Source organism: Rhizopus microsporus (genome assembly GCF_002708625.1).
Source record: "Rhizopus microsporus ATCC 52813 unplaced genomic scaffold scaffold_4, whole genome shotgun sequence".
In the NCBI taxonomy this organism is placed as follows: domain Eukaryota; kingdom Fungi; phylum Mucoromycota; class Mucoromycetes; order Mucorales; family Rhizopodaceae; genus Rhizopus; species Rhizopus microsporus.
The window spans coordinates 233,212-250,240 of NW_019671919.1; the positions used below are offsets into that span (position 1 = coordinate 233,212).

Here is a 17,029-nt window from a genome sequence, read left to right on the forward strand (position 1 = left end):
AAAAAAAGCGACAGAATGATCCGACCTTGAAAGAGCAGAACGATAATCTTTCGACACAACATCCGAGACTGAGAGTACTCAAAAGGCGTCCGAATCCCAAGATTGGCTGTTCTGGAAGTCGCGCAAAATTGCATCGCTAGCCAGTAGTTTGCACAGGCCAGGGTTAGCCGAAAGCAGTGTGTAAAGGAGCTTATAAGTAAAAACGACAAATCTGGAGCCGATAGCAGAAGGTGCTCGATAGCATGCGACCGAGTAAGCATACTGGATTATAAATTCTTGAATTATGCAACAAAGACTGTGTAGAAGATTAAAAAAGGAAATATTGCTGTTTGCACAGGGATGCATCACAGTAGCAAAATGATAATTTCGGGAAAAAAAGGCAATGTTCTTTTTTTTTTCCTTCTCTTTTTTCAAAAATACACCCATGGCAGTTACTGGTCGCTTAGCTGATATTGCGCAAAAGTCTGCTGTCCTTCTTCTTGCTGGAACAACAGGTGAAAGGAATAAGTGTGTGTATGCGTAGTAAAAATACTGACACGAATATTTTTCTAGTTTATTACATGGTCAATGTTGGCATGCTTGTTAATCGCCGAATGGAGTTAAAGAAACAAGGAAAATTACAAGAAGAACTTGTAAGGGCATAGACACTATAATAACTATCATAAGCTTTAATACTTGTAGGCTCGTTTGAATGGTCTAATGGATCAACAAAATGACAGAATACTCCATGCTGAAACCTCAACAACACCAACTCCACTTCCCGACACGGATACACCCGGTACTGTTAAAGACCTTTAATCTTTTTATATATTTTGTTCATAGTTTATCTCCCTTCATGTGTTTGTTTCATCATTAAAAAAGTATCTTTTTTTTCATAATACATTATGGATCTCTGCTAAAGCCTATAATAGCATTTTAATCATGCAATAACATCATCTTGTTTTAAACTTTACCTTTTCGACGCTTTCGGGTGAAAGATTAGGTAATCGACCAGATTCGGATTCAACAGTAACGGCTAATTTAGATGGCAAATCCTACACAAAAGAAGGTAAATATCAGAAAAGAAAAGAAATAAAAAAAGACTACATTAATGAATGGACACAACACTTCTGGTAAATATTGTCCATGTTGCGCTGACCATGATCTTCTTTCTTGAAGTTCATCTATTTCTAAGTTAGTATTGCATGATTCTAGATTGTTACCATACCATTATACGCTTCTTCAAGCGCTTTCGTCATTTCTTTCCTTAGAATCTCTTGCTTTTCTTGTGCTTTCCTTCTTCTTTCGATTTCAAGCAAGAGATAATTATAAGATGATGCATAAAATCGATACCATTCAGCCAATGATGATAGCTGCTGGAAGAATTCATCCAGATTACACTCCCTGTCCTTTATCTCCAATTCGGCATCTACTATTTTTTCACAGATAATATCTGCTTGACCGCTTGTACCAAAATACTCCAATTCATAAAGTACCTTGACTAATCTATCTTGAATCTTTAAATAAACCTGCATTCGCTCTTCAATCTCTTCTCTGTATATACACATATAAAAGGTTAGTTAAAGAAGATAATAGCCTGTATTGATTCCAACTATACTTGCGCAATAGTTTCAACGACATCTAAGCTATCTCTTAGATTATCCAATATATTGGGTATATGTCCATGGTCATCCTCTAATACTGTAATATCAAGTTCACCGCATGCTTCTGGGTCCGAATGATATAACCTCGTTGCTTCTCCTAACTGATCATAATGATTTGTCAGACTAGTCAAGATATCCGCCATTTTTGCAATTTCGTCTTCTTGTATCTTTAGTTTCTCATGAGAAAATGCCGTTGTGGCTTCATCCAAAGGTATGATCATAGCTGCCTCTCTTAGTGATGACAGCTCTGATATAGTCAAGGATATATTCTTGGATTGATTCTCCAACAGGTTATTGATGATTTCCATTTCCCCAATTTCATCATCTGCTTGTCTCTGTAGCTCAATAATGGCTTCATCGGATATATAATCAAACAGTGTTACTTGTTCTCCCATATCATTTGTCCCTGGATCTCTTTCTCTGTTTACTCGTAATATGTCTTTATCTATCGTACGCTGCTTTAATAAATTGAATATAGTTGTCAACTCAATCGTCAGAGATTGCAAAGTAGATTCCCTTTCCTATAAAACAAGTTATAACATGTCATCTCGTCATCCTTTTGTTATTTGCCTTTATTCTATTATTGCAGTCTTGTACTTGAAGGTTATTATATTCTCTTATCTTTTCCAAAGTAGCCATTTGAACAAGTATATGATTATTTACAAATACTAACTTTGGATGAATCTTTTCAATTGTCTCTACACATTTCTCAGATTGCTGGCATAACTCATTTGCCTGAGCACATATTGTTTGACCAGTGGATAAGGCCTTTTTTGAAAATAATAATAACTCGATAAGCTCTTGTTCCATACTATTTATTATGAAAAGAAAGAAAAGCAATACAGTAACCGTCACTTGAATTATGCATATATGGCAAACACATGTGGTATTAATATTTTTTAAAGTGTATAAATACGAAAAGGTAAAACATTATTTAACAAAGGGGACAAAGAAGCCGAAACGTTGCATTCAAACAAGAATATTCATTTGTTGTCGTTATCATTATCGACTTCGTCCTTGATGACTTTGTTCAGGAATGAATCATTATCTTCTTCGATGATGTATAATGCATCACTTTGTAAAATGCAGTCTACTCACTCTCTTGATTGTACTTTCCATATGTTGACAGCCGTTTTTGTCCGCTTCTCCCAATTTACCAAATAAGTGCATTTATGACTCTTCGTTAACTTTAGCAAGGTGTGGGCCTTTTGTGTCGTCTGTGAGGCTCATGATGTTGATCATGCCTAAACTGTAAACTAACCTCATGAATAAGTGAAGTTTGTTCAACAAAACCATTCTTATATCTAAAACAACTAATTTTGTTATCCTTCAATGTAACTTTTGGCAAATCTCATAACAATTGTGCCCAATGACCCTTTGTATCCATCAGTAAAAAAGAATCTCTAGATACTAAAGAAAGGGATCAAAGGTAAGAATGATTATTGACTAACAAAATGATCTCTCATTTCTTGAGTCTTAGGCTTTTTGATTGCATCTTTAGTCATAATACTTGTTCTTAGCGTCATCCTAGCAGCTTTTTTTTTTTGCTTGCTTTGTTTTGTTCTTTATCTGCTATCCATAGTTTGTATTCATTTAATATTAACATATGTCTGTCGCCAAAGCAATCAATTTTCATTTTATGCTAAATTTAAACTAAGCTTTGCATGAACCTAGATGGGTAAATCAACGACAGATTGGATGAACTTGATCAGCTGCAAGAAGCCTGTCATGTTATGATTTAGTGGGACCAGTTTTATAAATTGATGTTTATATTATATACAGAGAGAAAAACTCAAATTGTTGACGATAATTGATACTACGCTCATAGCACAATTATTTGAGAGCAAAAAAACGTAAGATACTCTTTCTAAGAGCAATACCCATGTAGGAAACATGAGCGTCTCATTATGGAACTAAAACAGCTGGAAAAAGAGAACTTTATCACTAAAACAAGATGAATAAGTAAACATCAACTTTACAAGAGAGTGAATTGTTGTAATCAACAGTAGAATTAGCACATCAAAGAACAAATACAATAGCTAGATCTCCCGATGATAGCTCCTTTGACAACATGGTATTGCTAAACATGTAGAAAATAGAGCAATTGGAATCATAATCAACTACAAGTAAATTCATAAAGCATGTTCATACACGCTACGTAGTAAACTTTCAAATCTTTGACTATAAATACCCTTATTCTAAATATCCTTTGAACATCTCCATCAAGAAGATATGGCAAATGAAGACGATCATCATGCCATCAAGAAGAATTCTCGTTGGATAATGCTAGTGTGGAACATATCACACAGCGTTTAAAAAGTAACAAATCAAGATGGTAACTTTATAAATTTGTATTCCACATCAAAGATTATGAAAAGATATCTGCTCCTGAGTAAATTTAATGCGACGCCACACATTGAAACGCTTTGTTGACAGCATCACAAATAGTGGGTAAAGATAGCGCCCGTAGCATTAGCCATCGCTTGTTGAGAGCAGTCTCACGGACACATTTAGTGGTCTGCAACCAAGCAGAGGGTTGTACCCGAGAACAAAATGAAATATCTGTCAAATGCGAGCAATGTACGAGTCATATTACAAGAGCTTTGGGTCTTGTAGAATCTACGCCTGGTCAACTGCCATCCACCACCGCTGATGGTGCACAATACCTTCGCTCTCAGTCAACGCCTAACTTAAGGTGGTTCCCGTGCCCCCTAGGTCTGTTCGACCCATCATACTTGATGTTCCCAATTACCCACAATAAGCTGTTCTTCTGGACGAAATCAGCAACAGTACTGAGAAGCAAGGCCGTGAACTCCAGGAGGGAAAGAACAAAAAGAAAGCACCAACAAAAAAGCTTCAGTGGGTCGCCAAGAAAAAGGCGAATAAAGAGCCATTGATATGTCGATTTCTCCGAGAGATAGAAGTTTTAAAGCAAGTGGACTACCACCTTCAGTAGCCGAGCTGTTCAAGCTATGGAAGATGCTGTCTGGACCTCCTAAGAACCTTAGAGAAGAATACGTCCCACTTCACTTTAGAATATATGGCATGGATCGTATGAACCGTGAAGTAGTAAGGGTCGAAGTTATCGACAAACTAGGTGCTTATGTGTTCGATGGACCTAACAAACGCTACTATCATCCACTAGTAAGTGCGTTTATCTCCCTCCTTACTCGCCTGAACTTAATTCTATTGAGTAATTTTGGTCCATAGTCAAAAACAAGGTCAAACGCAGTCAATTTCAAGCCAAGGAGGATTTATCTACAAGAATAACTGAGGCATGTAATGATGTTCCACCAAAGCATCTTAGAGCATTTGTATAGCACTCAGTAAATGTTTTTGAAGAATGTTTAAAAGGTAATCCAATTTAATAAAACTTTCTACACTGCTGTTAAAAAGTACTTGGGGGTATTGGTTGCTGTTGTTGATAGTACTCGGTAATGTTAGAACAAAAGCAAAGAAGTAATTATTGTATTCAGCTTTAGTGTTATTGAAAAAAGGCTATTAAGTCGATGACTTGCGAATTAGATTCTTTATTAAGAAGAGCTGAATATTATTATATTAAGTTTGTGTGAGGGTTTACTTGGGTAGAGAATCTATGACTGCTATTTATATTATGTTGTCACTGACATTATTTATGCTTATATTAATATTGTTATACTAGTAGCTACTATAGTTGTTATTATAAGTTATTCTTATCAGATGCGATAGAGGAATATAACGTAGAATGTATGCTCTACTGTAAGATTATACTCGAGTTATTATAATGATTATCTCATCAAACACGTCAGTAATGAGTCTCTGTTTTATTCTTTTATTAGAAGTGAAAGGAAGAACTCATAGCAAAAAGAAACTAGGTTGTTTTAAAAGAAGTCGGAGTACTAAGGTACATGTAATTAAGTCAAATGTAATCTCACAAGTAAAGATTAGTATTAGACATGGTCAAATACGACAGTACCTGTTGTATTTGGATTTGGATAGGTTTAAGCAAAGTAAAAATACGATGAGACTGTGTTGTATCTTTATTCAGAATAAAGTAAAAAGAAAAGAGATGATAGCACAATCTATAATTATATATTAAGAAGCTGAGGTATTTAAACTGAGTTGACTATATTTGATTAAAGTGTAACAGATCTTATAGCAACATTAGGTTCAACTCTAGATATTGTATTTAAGCACTGAGTAGTAGTGTGGATACTACAGTACCTATTGGTATTTAAAAAACCCGCCCTTTGACGTTGCGCTTACTGTAATATCAAAGCTCAACGAAAAATTTGGGTAAAGAAAAAAAAGAAAAATCTAAATCATGGGGCAAGCATAAAATGTGCAAGCCGCACAAGCAAAAATTTCGGCTCGAACAATAACGATTTTGACATATAATAAATATCGATCAAAGTTTTCAGATCGGGGGGTTAGCTCAACTGGTAGAGCGTCAGATTCCAAATCTGAAGGTCAAGAGTTCGATTCTCTTACTCCTCATCTTTTGCCGCTTTTTGTTAGGTCACGTGATGTGGTTTCTCTTGATACTGTTGATACCATTTTTGGTATCTGCTACCAGTACCATTACCACTGCATGCATATGCAAGTTTTAATCATTTTTATTATTTATCATAATTATATATTGTAACTACTATTTTTGGGAATTTGTTTCAGAGGACGACATTGTTGAAGGACCAAGTTGTCAAAGGACGAAGTCATCCCAAATAGGAAACCAACAAAAAAATAATATAGTATAAATAACATTATCCTCTACAGCAACAAACCTACACTTTTAGCATCACATTTACTTTTATTTTTATTATCACTTTTATTCTTACAATAAATTCTTATTGTACCTCTTATATAACTCTTTATTGATTCATAAAAGTCCCTTGAAGTCACATTATACTTCATTGTAACCCTATTTTATCAAGCAAACCTTATTGCTATCTTTATTTGATCTATACAAGATCTGGTGGTCACTTATCAAACCAATTATCATCAAATACCTTATTACAAGGCTACATTACTATCAAGAAACTATAACTATCAAGTACAAACTTATCAAACAACATAACCTTAAGCCATAACAGAACCCACATTTACAACAGTATAAATAACCTCTGGTTATTCCCCTTGTTCACTTTACTTTTCTATTTACTTTTTATTTTTACTTACTTTATTTTACTTTACTTTATTTTTTTATCAATAAACTTTATTCTGTGCTCAAAGTAAACCTCTAATACTATTATCTCAAGTAAATACAAGTCCCTTGAAGCAATTAAAACTTCATTGTATCTCTACAAGTTTATCACAAGAAATTATTATCTTGCAATCTTATCTGATCTTACAAGAAGATCTGATGGTCACATAACGACATATTATCAACGTATTCAACAACATACAATTAACAACCCTTTAAATTAACTAAATCAACCCAAACTATAAACCAACCTATACACAAAACCAAAATTTACATTATTATCAATCGCATATTTATCAATATTGAATTAGTATAAATATCCCCAAGTTATTCATGGAATAAACAATATCGAAGAACCATCGAAGAATCATCTAAAGAATCATCTTATCTTCAGATCACAATAACCTTTATTCTATCCTATATCTTAAGCAACAATTGCTTAATCACCTTTTTATTTTATTTTTTTACTTTATCTCACAAGTCTTAGCATTATATTGTTCTATATTGATCTTATTTTAAGATCTGGTGGTCACTATAATATCAAAGTCTATTTGTAAAACCTATTTGTAACCTTGCTACTAATGTATTTTCCCCTTACTGACACTCAGTAATAATGCTTTAGTATAAATATGTTCACTATTTGTTAAATAAATTAATCAGTTTAGTACAGTACAGTTCTCGGTACAACTCACTTACCTTTTACTTTCTAATACATTTTGTATTCTAAAGTATTTTCTATTACTCTTCCATACTTTTATTTCTTCTTTTAACACTCTTATTTACCGATAGGCTTATCTTGAAGTCTTGTATCAGTAAAGTTCACTTTATTTTTTGGCTTTTACTCTTATATAACGTAAGTTATTTCTTTTGATCTATTAAGATTTGCTTATCACGCGTCAGAAACTCTTATATAACTCAATTTACACTCAAGTTCCTACGCGAATATAGCCTTTTTACAGTGCCTAAGAAAAAGAAAGAAATGGTTGTTGCTTGGGAGTTCTTTTTAATTTAGCAAGTTAGTTGCTCCTAGGCATATCTTATTAAAATGACGCAAATGAAATAAAATCTGGTAAAGTTACATTCTTTTTGATCCTTGCACCAACAGTAGTAGTAAGGATATTCTTAAAGGAAAGGAAAGCGCAAAAACATAGTATTTCCATGGGAGCATTTTACTAAAGGGAATAATGTCTTTTGTGTATTTAGAAGAAACGTTCTGTTTGAATAGACTATTTATAAGAACACAAAAATAGTATGTTTTTGAAAAAAAAAAAACATGACATAATGCAAAGAAGACTCTAGTTCAATTTGCTTACAAAAGGGATTTATTATATGTACACCAGGTATCTCCGAGTATAACGAAAGCTGGTAAAAATAAAATAAAATGATATAGATATTTTCGGGTATGGGTGATAAAAAAGATCAATTATTTCTGTGGAGCCTCTTTTGGTTCTTCCCTCAACTTATTGTCACAGTGTTCTTCAGTGGCTTTAGCCTGTTGTTTAGAGCAACCGTTCTGCTTTTCATCATAGTCGCCAATTTGAAGTGGCCCAGATGTACCAGTTTGAGTATGCTTGGATCCACATTTATCATAGCTGTAAGGATTCTCCAGTTCGCCAATATCCATCGTGTGTTTATATTTTTAAAGAAAAAGAAGAAAAAGAAAAGGGGGATTTTCGTTTTTAACTTTAAAGAGTAGGGTTTCGGTCGGAGTGTAATGTTGACATGTCTCTGTGCGCAGTTGTATATCATTCTGTTCTTTCCTTTCCTTCCAGCAATGGCAACTACGAGAAATCTCGGAAAAAGAAAACGTGGGAAGCAAAGCGAGTCAAGCAGTCAAAGAACCGCTTACAGGCCGAGGAATATCCCAGATCAGCCTGAAGATCAACCGGAATCAAGTCTGAATGCATCTCGGAAAAGAAGGGCGGATCTCCCTAATTCGGAGACAGCTGTCAAAAAGAGATCTAAAGGCAAGCAAAAGGAGGAAAGTGTTATAGTTGATCTTCAAGACGATACTTTAATGACTTGGGAAAACGAAGAAGGTGATTTTATAACAATGGAGGAAGGTAAAGAAAAAGATAAGCAAGAAGAGGATGAGGAAGACGACGAGGACGAGGACGAAATTGACTGGGAAACGGTTCACTTACCACCTACGCTTCCTGAACAAATGCATGTTGAAGAATCAGCAACCGATGTTGTTTATAAGGATGTCGAGGTTGTGTTTGAGACGCCAAGAGCAGTGTTGAAGTAAGAACGATGCATAAACTGATTTATTTATTATTCTGACTTTAAATAGAAAATCCAAATGGGAAATAGAATATCAACGTAACCTACGTGAATGGATACATCATGGCCATGTTATAGCATTAACAGCGCATTATATCATACGCAATAGATGGTGTTCAAGCAACAAGATAAAAGTAATGTATATTACATTTTATTATACCTATGCGTATTCTAATTTGACTATAGTCCCAGTGCTTAAAGATTGTGCCTGATCATGCAAGAAATCTTTTATCCAAAGAAACGTCAGAATCAGGTGTGATTACTGGCATTAAATGGCTATTGAACTGGTGGAGCAATTATTTTTCAGTCACTGGTCCAGGATTAATAACTCGACCATACAGTGACTTTGCTGATATAAATTACGACGTTTTACAAGAGATGATCTTAAAGCACGAATCAAACGAGAATGCCGACTGGATTGATAGTTTGGATGATTTTGTAAACTTACTTTCAAAAAAGGAAGGGACGAGTGATACATGCGCCGAGTTATTCGTTGCAGTTTTAAGATTCTGTGGTTGTGATGCTCGATTAGTATGCTCACTTCAACCAGTACCACACAAGATACCATCCGAGAGTGCATCCAAAAAGAAAAGCGGAAAGGGACAAAATGGCGCTGAAAAGGACGGAAGTAATGCAGAAGAAACAGATGAAAAATCAAACCTACTATTTCAATTTCGTACGCCAACAAAGTCTTATGTGAATCCCAACGTACAACTAAGGCAAAAGAACGCAAAGCCTCCTTGTGTGTGGGCTGAAGTTTACTGTCCAGAGTCAAAGAAATGGATATGTGTTGATCCAGTCAGAGGAATCATCAATAAACCTGCATTGATGGAACCTGCTACGTTAAATCGTAGTAATCAGCTATCATATGTATTAGCAATGGATGACAAAAAAAGGCACAATATTACTGATGTCACTAGACGATATACGTCGAATTTGGAAAAAGCAATACGAATTAGAGATAGACCGCTTACAAAACGCGAACAAAGTTCTGGTTTAAAGCCTTGGTCTGAAGTATTCCTTGCTATGATCTGTCACAAGCCAAAAATGGGAGAGAAGGAAAGACTTGAAATACAAGATTTGGAAAAACAAGAAAAGAAGGAGAGAATGCCTACGAGTATAGGTGGTTTCAAAAATCATCCACTGTATGCCTTAGAGAGACATTTGAAGAAATTCGAAGTGCTATATCCAAAGGAGCCTGTGTTGGGAAGTATCAGAGGAGAAAAGATATATCCTCGACAGTGTGTGAAAACGGTGGCCACTGCGGATAGTTATAGAAAGCAGGGAAGAGAAATAATTGAAGGTGAGCAACCTATCAAGATGGTAAAGTCGCTAGCAACAACTTTGGAGAAGAAAAGACTTCAGGAGATGGCAAAACAAGATGGACAGGAAGTGTTGGTTCCTTGTTATGGTGAATGGCAAACGCGGAAAATTGTGCCTGATCCTGTTGTGAATGTAAGTATGAAAGTAATACTAGATATAGCAGGAGCTAACTTGTGTTTGTTTACAGGGGAAAGTGCCTAAAAATGCTTATGGTAATATTGATCTATTTACACCGGAGATGTTGCCGCCAGGAGCTGTTCATATCCCAAGTAAGAAACAATATATCTCATTTAAGCAAAATATAAACTTCTTCTTTATTATCTAGTTAATGGCCTTGGAAAGGTTGCCAAAATGCTTGGCATCGACTATGCTGATGCAGTAGTAAGTTGCCTCTGTTGCTGGGAATACAGACAGCATGATTAATAAAAATGAACATAGACAGGATTTGAGTTTACAAAGATGCGCTCAGTACCTATTATCGATGGTATAGTGGTTGCAGAAGAGTACCAGTATGTTCTTATGGAGGTAGGTGTTTAACAAATTGCCCAGAAGGAGCGATGGCTGATTAATGTCTTAGGCACTTGAAGAACAAGAAAAGAATGATGCATTAAAAGCTATTGAAAAACAAGAAAAGGAAGTTTATTTACGCTGGAGAAAGTTGGTTAAGAGATTGATTATTAAAGCGCGTGTAGACAGTGAATACGGTGTCAGCAAGGATGCCAGCAGGAGAGATCATAATGATGATGTATGGGCTGTCTATAGTGCTACTAGTAATGATAATAATGATACATACCCTGGTGGAGGTTTTTTACCAGAAGATAATGAATGATTTTGTACATAATAAATATTATTGCATAACGATGCAAAAGTTATTGCGAGCGCCACCTTCTTTTCCTGGTATAATCTTTTTCTTCCAGGTTATATTCTTGGTATTTGGCTTACAGACTAGCTCAAACAGATAATATGCAAGCTTGTTTGAAAAGTGGTGATGAATGCAGTTTGTATATCCAATTGAAGCCATCATCTCTAGTAAATGCTCGTGCGTCATGTATCTAGAATTTGTAACGCATGGTAAAGGTACAACCAGAAATAGATAATGTAGGCGATCTGTTGTTGTTATTGGCATGAAAAAATCTCTTGTATGGATGAGCATTTGTCCTAAAGAAAATGGTGTTTATACTCATTAAGCTTACTACATAGCATCAACTCTTACCTCGATCTTTTGGATCGCCCACAAAATTGATGACCAGACTCAAACAGACAATATCAAATCTATCAGCAAGGGCAGGTGGTTGCATGCGTAGGAAGTCCTGTTTTTGAATGTTTGGATGCTGTGGGTTAAGATCAATTGGTATTGCTGTAATCCATGACGAATAGGCTTCGTAGTTATTAGGAGCAACGGCACCCACGTCAAGTACTTTTAATGGTTTTGTCGTCTTATCCAAAGCTTCTTTACAGTGTGACTTTAAAGTTTGGATCAACCATTTTGAAGAATCACCTCCTCGTGCTTTACTCTGACCCAGTTGTGAAGCCTTTTGATACCAGTCTAAACCACCAAGAGATTCCATTTCTTTCAAGATTTCAGCTTCTCGATTCTTTAATGTTTGTGGGCTGGCTCTACATTTTGCTAATTCTTTATTCAACACATGGAATCGTCTAATCAAGCGAGCTGTTTCGGCGTGAGAGCGTTTAAACTTTGCTTTGGCTGTTGATATCTGTGTTATTGGTGTCTTCTTTTTTTGCTTTTTAACCATGGAGAAAGAATGTCACTTTTTCGGATTTGGAATGTAGGATTGAAATTAAGCTTAAATAAAAACCATTATGTTGATTTCCTCCTGCGAGATCAAAAGAACTACAAAGCTGAACTGTTTCCAGGTTTTGCTATTTCCACAGCAAACAGTGCTATACAAACCACACCTACACAGCATAATGTACAACACTAAAGTATAAGAGAAGTGCATGTCGATGAGTCTGTAATAATGTCTTTATTATGCTGAGAGTTCATCAATAAAAATAGGATTACTGCATGAACTTGCCACGAGCCAATGAGGACTGGGTATGACGCGTCTATAAGAACAATGAATTTTGTGGCCAGTCTTTTATATATATGTATTTTTTTATATATATTTTTCTTTAATATTTCACAAGCTGGAGTGTTTGTAAAGTAAGTACAGCATATACTGTTTGCTGTAAAATTGAATTGCTTAAGTCGTATATTATGCAAATAGCAAAATCCTTATTTCCACGGAAACGGTCAAAAAGAATGGCTGCCAAAAGAAGAGGTAAATAGACATGCGAATAGCTATAGCTGATTTATATCTTATTACGTTTAGTTGATTATAAACAATATCAAAATTACTACGGCTCTTAACAAGCTTCGAGGCAAAAGCATTAAAGCCGCGGAGGAAATAATGACTTAAGTAGCTTGCGTATTTTACAAGATCTCAAAGTGCTGTCCCTTCTTTCTTCGGCAAAAAACTAACTTTGACTAAATTAAACTTAATTAAACCAGTTCGCTTTCTCATATACTTCCTATCAACAAGTTTAATAGCAGCAAGTGTATCATGGGATATCTGGAGAAAGAAAAAGCTAAATCCTTCAAAAGATTTGCTGATAAAGCCAAGCCCAATGTTCCTAGAACACCAAGCAGCACAGTCCTTTACTACAAAAACGTTGTTTATGCAAGTTGAACTAATTCAAAGAAACACATTCTTCTAATGCAGTCGATAAACAGGGTGCTAATAAAGGTCAAAAAAGTATTTATTGTCTTCAATAAGAAGATTCTTCCTGGCAAATACTGACGATAATATTATCTATGCCATGTGAGTATATATACTCATGTATATTTACGCTTATTTGCATACTAATGATTGTATTGTAATCATAAATAGGATAGACAAATTCGACACCAACAGGAAAAAGCCGGATTTTATGTTGGGCGTACTGTGTGGTAACACTGGTTGATAACTCTATCATGCCAGATAATCTAAACCTTAAAAAGTACTAGCTTCCAGAATTTCAATTGACAGACATAAACAATAGAGAATCCTAGACGCTGGCTCCGCCACGACTTGCCTAATACATTCCGTGTCATGCCTAGAATCTCTTTTCTTTTTGTCAGCCATTGTTCGCAAATGTTGCCAGATGAACCCTATCTAGAAATTCTACGACTTCTTCCAAAATCACAGGAGCTTCTCCTGCACCACATGGGCAACCAAAACAAATAAGTATACTTATTCAAATATGAAAAGGAAAGGGTTATCATTTAAATTGTTGCAAGAAGAGGACAGAGCTCGTTTGGGGGAGATGCTGACAACGCCATCATCGAATTAAACAAGCAAAATCGGAGAGAGGGTCCTTTGTTTTTGGAATATCCATAACTGATGATACAATGAAGCTATCGTAGTTCCTTTTCCAAAGAAAATGAATATGACTTTATGTTGCTGAACAAGAAAATGCTTCCTACGTCAATATTGACATAAAATTCATTGGAAGAGTCCTTGGAAATCCTGTTTAGCTTCAAGGCAAAATAACCATTTGTTCGTAAATTAACCGAACTTATAAAGGCAATAGTCACAAAATACGCTTCTTTTTTAATCATCACCTTTTCTCAGGGGTTGCTTGAAAATATATATGCAGATGGTACAAGCAGTGTTTATGGTTAAACTGAATTATGCATTAGTAATAATAAAAGAATAGGAGGCTATGCTTTGTTTTGGGGCTTTCATCACATTATCAATTTACCCTCTGTGAGTCTATGCTGCATTCTTCAACTGCTTCGAGAATAGACAGAAAAGAAAAAAAGAAAAAAAAAAAGGATCTGCATCTTAGTATTTTACTAGGATCTTGACGAAGCAATAGACTGTGGGGTCATCAATTATCATTTTCTCGGCCTATTTCTCGAGATATTTCGATGAGGCATTAAATAAAGGACAAGAAGATAGGAAAGAAAAAGAGTAAACTTCTCTATTTGTTTGTGTGTTTCCCAAAGATCCAAAGTCTATTTACTCCTCCTTTTTCTCTCTTTGTGTACATTAATATACTAACATCTCGAAAAGAGAAAAGGACTTGTGCTTGATTACCGAGGATAAGCTTATACTATCAGTAATATCGCCATTGCTAAAAAGAATGACCTAAGAGTCATACAGCCGACAACAGCGATGATTTGAAGTCAAACATTAGTAATTCGATAAGCATTAATAATCAGATAATATAAAAAAAAAGACAGCGACCCTCTTTTTCTTTCTTTCTTGGAATCCCTCTTGTATAGTAATAATAATAGTAACAATAAACAATGTCTTCTGGTAAAGATATATAAAAAAAGGCAATATTAAGAGCCTATCTTTTTTGTAAACTAAACAAAGTACACAGATAAAATCACTTTCTATAACGCTGTCATTTGTCCTTACGCTCAGCGTGCCGCTATTACTTTAAGAGAAGTTGGCGCTGATTATGAAACAGTCGAGATTGACTTGTCAAATAAGCCTGATTGGTAAAAAGAATGACATCTACATTACTCATCTTGGCTCATGTTTGATGTTCATTAGGTACAAGAACATCAATCCCGAGTTAAAAGTACCTGCATTTACAGTGGGTGACAAGCACATTGCTGAATCTTTGGTACTTGTCGAATATCTTAACGATCGTTTTCCTGAGAAAAAGTAAGTTGGTACAGAAAACAAATGCGGTGTTTTTCTTATTTATGCATGTGATGATAGCCTTTTACCTAAAGATCCATTGAAGCGCGCATATGTTCGTTACTTTATTGAATATTATTCTTCTAAAGTACAAAGCGAATTTTTCAAATACGTTTTCAATATCAAAGCAGAAAATGCCTTTGCTGATTACGAAAAGAACGTCAATCCTGCCTTGGATCGTGTAAGTTGTGCAACAAGTGACTGTGTATATGCTTTGTGTTTTCAGGAAAAAAAAATAACTTCTTATATTATAGATCAACGAACTCTTGGTTCAACAATCTCCTACAGGCCCCTACTTCCTTGGTAATGAATATTCTATAGCTGATATCGCAGTTGCACCCCTCCTTGCTCGTATTCTCGGATTCCACAGGCTATTCTTGAATGGATATGAATGGGAGGCAGTCAAGAAGTATCCTAGATTAGCTGAATTCATTAAGGGTATTACTGAAAGACCTTCCTTCAAGGAAACATACATTGGTGATGAAAAATATGTTGACACTTTTACAGCCAAGTTCAATATTACCAAACCTTAACTATTCCTTTAAATCATAATAAAAAAAATCATCATTTTGTAAGTTATTGTCACACAAAGTCAACTGATAAACATACTAAGAAACGATGGGAGCTGATTTCTGTGTGTTTATTGTCTCTTCTTTCTGCTTGGAGACGTTTTAGAGTTTCCATAGTAACCGTTTGCCGCTATCAACTACACACGCTTTATGGAGTAGCAGTTTGAAATGGCCAATGTGCCTGCATACGATATCAGGTACTACGAGATATGACGAGTGGGGGTAGGTTGGCAATATTCATTTTAGACAGGTAAGACAGAGTAAGCTTCCGTGTAAAAGTTAAAAAAAAAGGCTAGGGCAGGAAGCTGAGCTTTCTTTAACCTTTAATGGAAATCAGAACCCACCTTATCTCATGCGGATACAGTGAAGGTACACCTTTTGCCAAAACGATGTCGCAAGAAAAAAATTAAAGTGTCGCATTTTTAAAAAAATCAGTGTCGTATGTTTTTAGAAAAGAGTGTCGTGTTTTTTCAAAAAAGTATGTCGCATAAATAGTTTTGTCACCGTGGTCATATCTTGGTTTTCACCTTGGTTCTCGCCTTGGTTACATCGTGGTCATACCTTGGTTATCACCGTGGTCATCACCGTGGCCATACCTTGGTTTTTTTTGTTAAACAATCAAAGTCTCAATGACTCCAAGTAAATATTTTTCAATTTGCTTATTTTCTTCACTCTTTTCTTCTCTTCATAAAAAAATCATGGTTTTTATCAGTCGTAATCACGCACTTTGCATTTATTACCAACTAAAGTTCAATGACGAAAACACTATTCAAGCTTTAAAAAAGTTTCAGCCACTAAGCGATGAACACGAAGTGTGCTATTTAAATGATCCCTTAATTCCCGTACTTGTGTTGAAAACGAGACTATATGGTAGTTCTTTTTTGTTCAAGGAATATTTCAATGAAGTGCTAAAAGAAAATGTTTCAATTGAATTTGTAACAAAACTTAGTTTGATTTCGAAGTTCTAATTGTGATAATTTCACTAATTTGCAGTTTAAATTAATTAGAAACAAAAGCCCAAGTTTTAAAATTTATAAATGAAGTATACTCTAATGAACCTGTTTTTGATGATACGTATACTTTAAGAACAGTATTACTCTCAGATATTTTTGGCAAAGTGTTACAATATTCAACATATTTGACGTGTTTGATGAGATAATCATTATAATAACTCGAGTATAATCTTACAGTAGAGCATACATTCTACGTTATATTCCTCTATCGCATCTGATAAGAGTAACTTGTAATAACAACTATAGTAGCTACTAGTATAACAATATTAATATAAGCATATTTTTTTTTAAATAAATAAAATAGCCACTTGAAATCAGTGGT

General features: G+C 35.0%; 6 protein-coding genes and 1 non-coding gene across 7 annotated transcripts; 5 read left to right on the plus strand and 2 right to left on the minus strand.

Moving 5' to 3' along the window:
- Positions 1-424: 424 nt before the first annotated feature.
- RHIMIDRAFT_235294 (uncharacterized protein) lies at positions 425-798 on the plus strand (the record flags this gene model as incomplete). Its single annotated transcript, XM_023608331.1, has 3 exons — positions 425-494; positions 553-632; positions 682-798. The coding sequence occupies 3 exons, from the start codon at positions 425-427 to the stop codon at positions 796-798; spliced, it is 267 nt and encodes an 88-aa protein (XP_023468225.1).
- A 74-nt stretch (positions 799-872) lies between these two features.
- Positions 873-2,453, minus strand: RHIMIDRAFT_249475 (uncharacterized protein; the record flags this gene model as incomplete). Its single annotated transcript, XM_023610625.1, has 6 exons — positions 873-902; positions 954-1,034; positions 1,087-1,163; positions 1,208-1,508; positions 1,598-2,164; positions 2,241-2,453. The coding sequence occupies 6 exons, from the start codon at positions 2,451-2,453 to the stop codon at positions 873-875; spliced, it is 1,269 nt and encodes a 422-aa protein (XP_023468226.1).
- Positions 2,454-4,541: 2,088 nt separating this feature from the next.
- On the plus strand, positions 4,542-4,963 carry RHIMIDRAFT_249476 (uncharacterized protein; the record flags this gene model as incomplete). The annotated part of the gene is made up of 2 exons (XM_023610626.1): positions 4,542-4,791; positions 4,854-4,963. The coding sequence occupies 2 exons, from the start codon at positions 4,542-4,544 to the stop codon at positions 4,961-4,963; spliced, it is 360 nt and encodes a 119-aa protein (XP_023468227.1).
- Positions 4,964-6,046: 1,083 nt separating this feature from the next.
- On the plus strand, positions 6,047-6,119 carry RHIMIDRAFT_t17. Its single transcript has one exon. It is a non-coding gene; the product is annotated as a tRNA-Trp (tRNA).
- A 2,477-nt stretch (positions 6,120-8,596) lies between these two features.
- On the plus strand, positions 8,597-11,257 carry RHIMIDRAFT_303956 (Rad4-domain-containing protein; the record flags this gene model as incomplete). The annotated part of the gene is made up of 7 exons (XM_023614433.1): positions 8,597-9,066; positions 9,116-9,239; positions 9,292-10,560; positions 10,616-10,697; positions 10,754-10,809; positions 10,867-10,953; positions 11,006-11,257. The coding sequence occupies 7 exons, from the start codon at positions 8,597-8,599 to the stop codon at positions 11,255-11,257; spliced, it is 2,340 nt and encodes a 779-aa protein (XP_023468228.1).
- An 18-nt stretch (positions 11,258-11,275) lies between these two features.
- On the minus strand, positions 11,276-12,182 carry RHIMIDRAFT_199806 (uncharacterized protein; the record flags this gene model as incomplete). The annotated part of the gene is made up of 2 exons (XM_023606409.1): positions 11,276-11,562; positions 11,636-12,182. The coding sequence occupies 2 exons, from the start codon at positions 12,180-12,182 to the stop codon at positions 11,276-11,278; spliced, it is 834 nt and encodes a 277-aa protein (XP_023468229.1).
- Positions 12,183-14,452: 2,270 nt separating this feature from the next.
- RHIMIDRAFT_102513 (glutathione S-transferase) lies at positions 14,453-15,750 on the plus strand. Its single transcript, XM_023605132.1, has 5 exons — positions 14,453-14,732; positions 14,800-14,920; positions 14,976-15,089; positions 15,147-15,306; positions 15,380-15,750. Exons 1-5 carry the CDS (start codon positions 14,723-14,725, stop codon positions 15,656-15,658), a joined length of 684 nt encoding a protein of 227 aa, XP_023468230.1. The 5' UTR covers positions 14,453-14,722; the 3' UTR covers positions 15,659-15,750.
- The last annotated feature ends 1,279 nt before the right edge of the window (positions 15,751-17,029 follow it).

What these genes read in the sequence shown, in the direction of transcription:
- RHIMIDRAFT_102513 (XM_023605132.1), top strand. An exon ending in TTGTCAAATAAGCCTGATTG is followed by an intron (nt 14,921 to 14,975) that starts GTAAAAAGAATG and finishes GATGTTCATTAG; the next exon opens with GTACAAGAACATCAATCCCG. An exon ending in GATCGTTTTCCTGAGAAAAA is followed by an intron (nt 15,090 to 15,146) that starts GTAAGTTGGTAC and finishes ATGTGATGATAG; the next exon opens with CCTTTTACCTAAAGATCCAT.